This window comes from Lolium perenne, chromosome 6, assembly GCF_019359855.2.
Source record: "Lolium perenne isolate Kyuss_39 chromosome 6, Kyuss_2.0, whole genome shotgun sequence".
NCBI lineage: Eukaryota > Viridiplantae > Streptophyta > Magnoliopsida > Poales > Poaceae > Lolium > Lolium perenne.
The window spans coordinates 183,263,629-183,267,678 of NC_067249.2; the positions used below are offsets into that span (position 1 = coordinate 183,263,629).

Consider the following 4,050-nt stretch of genomic DNA (forward strand, 5'->3'; position numbering starts at 1 on the left):
CATAAGCATTACCCGCTCCCAAGGTTGATCTTTGTTGCCAGTAGTGGGAGCTAGTTTGGCGTGAGAGGCATAGCATCGACTTGTAAGTTCAAATTCTGTGAGTGTGTATTTTGTGTAACTTTTAAACCTTGTATTATGTGGTTTCCTAAATAAATTCCAATCGAAGACTCTGTTTTTAAAATATGAAATTATTTGAAAATAAATTGATTAAAAGTGGACTCTTTTTAAACCATATATAACTGAAAAAATAGTATGCAAGGAAGTATTTTATTTTCTTTACATTTGTCCGATTTTCTCTCGCGAAGAAAACAACTTGGCATTTCTTTGCAGCACTGTAGCACGCATTCCCCTACGATTGGATTCCGCGGCCATCCTTTTGCCGATCCGCACCCAAACCCTAACCTTGTAAAACCCCTCCTCTCCGATGGCCGCCGCCTCGCCGCCGCCCTCCCCGCCTCATCCGAAGCGGCCCAAGATGTCCTCCTCCTCCGACCCCGAGCCGGAGCCCGCCTCGCTATCCGCCGCCGGCGCGGATCCCGGGCAGGCTCGCCGCCGCTACAAGCGCCGCAAGGTGGCCATCCTCCTGGCCTACCTCGGCGCGGGATACCAGGGTATGCAGAAGAATCCGGGCGCCCGCACCATCGAGGGCGATCTCGAGGAGGCGCTCTACCAGGCGGGCGCCGTCCCCGAAGCCGAGCGTGCCGCGCCCGCCCGGTACGAGTGGGCACGCGCCGCGCGCACCGACAAGGGCGTGAGCGCCGCGGCGCAAGTTGTCTCCGGCCGCTTCTACGTCGACCCGCCGGGATTCATCGAGCGCCTAAATGCCAAGCTCGCGCCACAGATCCGGGCCTTTGGCTATGTGCGCGTCACCAACTCGTTCAGCGCCAAGAAGTTCTGCGACCGCCGGAGGTATGTGTATCTGCTCCCCGTGTTGGCGCTCGACCCCAGCGCGCACCCCGACCGCGAGGCTGTCAAGGCGAGCGCCGGGAGTGGCAACGAACTTGCCAAGTGCTTGGAGTGCTCGGAGAGAGGCAGGAAAGTGCCAGATATTATGGGCCGGGAGGGGAAGTTGCCCAACCCTGAGCAGGAGAAGGTTCTTGATACTGCGGGAGGGGAAACTGTGCCAGCTCATGGAGAAGTAGGATCAAACGGGAATGCAGATTCTGTTTCAGCTAGCTCTGGTAATGGAACACCAGCTCTGAATGCTGAACCCGGATCAAATGATGCAGAAAATTGTGATATTGAACAAGCTGGCAGTACTTTCCATTCCGAAGCTTTACCAACAAACCCCAGTGAGACTCTCTGTTCCGATTCAACTGTAGGTTCAGTCAGTGTTGCTGCTTCAGTTGTAGCTGAGCCTGCAGCCAATGAAGAGAATATGCAAGCTATGGATATTCAGAAGGAAAATGGAGAAGAAAGTCCCCAAAGCACATTTGCTTACACTAATGAAGTGAAAGAGAAGTTTAGTAGGATCCTCAAGCATTATGTTGGAACCCGCAACTTCCACAACTTCACTACAAGAACTAAGGCTGAGGATCCTGCAGCCAAGAGGTTCATCATTTCATTCACTGCTGATCGTGTTGTTAGCCTTGATGGGATTGATTTTGTCAGATGCGAGGTTGTCGGGCAGAGTTTCATGCTTCATCAAATCCGGAAGATGGTAGGCCTTGCTGTAGCAGTGATGAGGAACTGTGCACCCGAGTCAATATATGATGTAGCATTCCGCAAGTAAAGCTCTTAAACTCTTATCATCGTCTGACTCAGTGACACATCTGTTCAATTTATATTTGCGTGCTGACTCTTTTGATTGTGCCATTTTCGTCTTACAGGGATATCAGACTTAATGTGCCCACTGCACCTGAGGTTGGACTGCACCTAGATGAATGTATGTTCACCTCATATAACATGAAATGGAAGGATACACATGAGGCAGTTTCAATTGAACCCTATGCTGAGGATGCTGAAGATTTCAAGATCAAGTACATATTCCCTCATATTGCTGCAATGGAACACAAGGAGGGAGCTGTAGCTCTCTGGTTGCACTCATTGAACAGCAGGAACTATCCAGATTTCCGCTACATGGAGACCACTGGATCTGAGGCTAGGGTTGGGGCTGGAGTTGGGAATATAGAGGAAGCACTTGTTCCAGTTGTGGCTGTAATTGATAACATGGATAAAGCGCAAGATCCAGTTGCGGCTGGAGTTGAGAATATTGAAGAAGCTCAAGATCCAGTTGTGGCTGGAGTTGAGAAGGTGGAAGAAGCACCAGTGCCAATTGATAATGTAAGCAACTAAGCACTTTTGCAAAGGAACTTGCAAGTCTGATTGTTCTATGTATCCGGAGAGTTTTCAAACATTGCTTGCAATAAAAGACATGCTATTAAAGGTTGCTTCTTTCGTCTTGTGAAGTATGAAGCACAAAGATCTCACTGATCAGAAGAATTGTTATCTGCTTTAGTACTTCCTCATTGCAAAACCTGCTATGGCCTAGATCAGTTTTCCCAGATCAGAACTTTTAAGTTGATTGATTTAATATATCAAACTTCGCTACCCTCAGACAGTTTTGTGTCAAATTATGCTACCTGCAAAAACTTTGCCAAAACTGCCATGGAGTTCATTTGGTACTATTTCTATAATCTGGGCCTGAGATTTGTTGTCTTATCAGATTATCTGTATGTAATCATATTGTGTGTATTCGTGCTGTCAAGATACAAATCGATACAGGCTTATATCCATACTATGATAATAACTGCTATTCATTTTCTCTTACTTAACAGATCTGTATTCATTTGCCTGCAAAGGGAACCTCAACATTACTTACATGATTTTACTCATTTTGCTGTATTTTAAACGTCTTCCGATAATTTTACTTTAGTGGCCGTATGCTTTCCCACTTACCACACTTGTGTCCTGGTTGCTGGTATATGGCTTGTCCTGCTATGGCTAGCTGTCAAATACAGTAGAATGCAGGTAAGAGCACACGGAAGAATCCTGGATGGCCCATTGCCAATACGTTCCACCATTCTGCTTCTCGGTGAACACAATTGAGTTCAGATGTTAGTAGTTACTCCAAACTTATCATGGATGTTCACGCTAATATTTATTTTCTGGCTTGTTTGTCTGCAGTCCATTTTGAAAGAGCAATTCCCCAGTTCTTTTATGTTGAAGGAGCCTTGCTCTTGTTTTGGAAGAGCAATCCTCCTGGTCTTTTATTTGGGAAGGAGCTTACTCTTGTTCTGTTCAGTAAAGATGATATCTGCAATCCTTGCTCCATTGTGTAGTTATGATCAAGTAGTTCCCTCTAACGTCAGTGGTTCTATGCATCTTGTCTGGATATAAATGATGCCGTGGTTTAGGATATAAGGGAATAGACGAGCCACACAAGATTTTGAATTATCAACCTCTTTATCATCTCTTATGCTTTCACAAATACTATTTTGTACAAATTCTAATTACAAACAAAGATGAAGCAGCCTGCTACACTAGAACAGGATGCTGAAGCGATCTTCTACACTACAACCGGACACTGAAGGGATCACACGATGCTCTGTACTAGATATGCAGCGCAGCTGAGTGCAGGGACGCAGAGGTGTCCATGGACACGTCATCGAACATGCAATGGTGGTCGGCAGCCTCGATCCCGTAGTCCATGAGCAGGTGGCGCTCGAGCTCATCGTCGTGACGGCGCAGGCACTCTGGGACATCCAACTCTGTCTTGTTCACGTGCGCCTCCAGGAAGTCTGCTCATGTTCCTAAACTTCAATTTGGTGATAGACGTTGGATCGAGATAGTACAATTGATGGATCAGATGCATCATTGATCAGACCCGGAACTGAAGAGAAAACAACCGAAGGTGGCAAACAGAAGTAAGGTCATTACCTATGTGTCTAGAGGAACTCCATCGTAACATGTGTCTCGTGTGTCTAAATCCATTGTATCTCCGTGCGTATGCTAACGCATGTTAAGTATTGTTGGTATAAGACACCAACACCCACAACAGGAAACATTAACAGTCTCCACCGGGATGAGGGTTATAACAATAAACAAAGA

At 46.5% G+C, this 4,050-nt stretch overlaps 1 protein-coding gene across 2 annotated transcripts; it reads left to right on the top strand.

Moving 5' to 3' along the window:
• Nucleotides 1-336: 336 nt before the first annotated feature.
• On the top strand, nucleotides 337-3,151 carry LOC127306731 (uncharacterized). 2 transcript variants are annotated; one of them, XM_051337422.2, is made up of 4 exons: nucleotides 337-1,728; nucleotides 1,830-2,283; nucleotides 2,964-3,034; nucleotides 3,127-3,151. In XM_051337422.2, the coding sequence occupies exons 1-4, from the start codon at nucleotides 425-427 to the stop codon at nucleotides 3,134-3,136; spliced, it is 1,839 nt and encodes a 612-aa protein (XP_051193382.1). In that variant the 5' UTR covers nucleotides 337-424; the 3' UTR covers nucleotides 3,137-3,151. The 2 variants fall into 2 exon arrangements, with proteins under 2 accessions (XP_051193382.1, XP_051193383.1); XM_051337423.2 differs by lacking the exon at nucleotides 3,127-3,151 and having other exon boundaries at nucleotides 338-1,728; nucleotides 2,961-3,093.
• The last annotated feature ends 899 nt before the right edge of the window (nucleotides 3,152-4,050 follow it).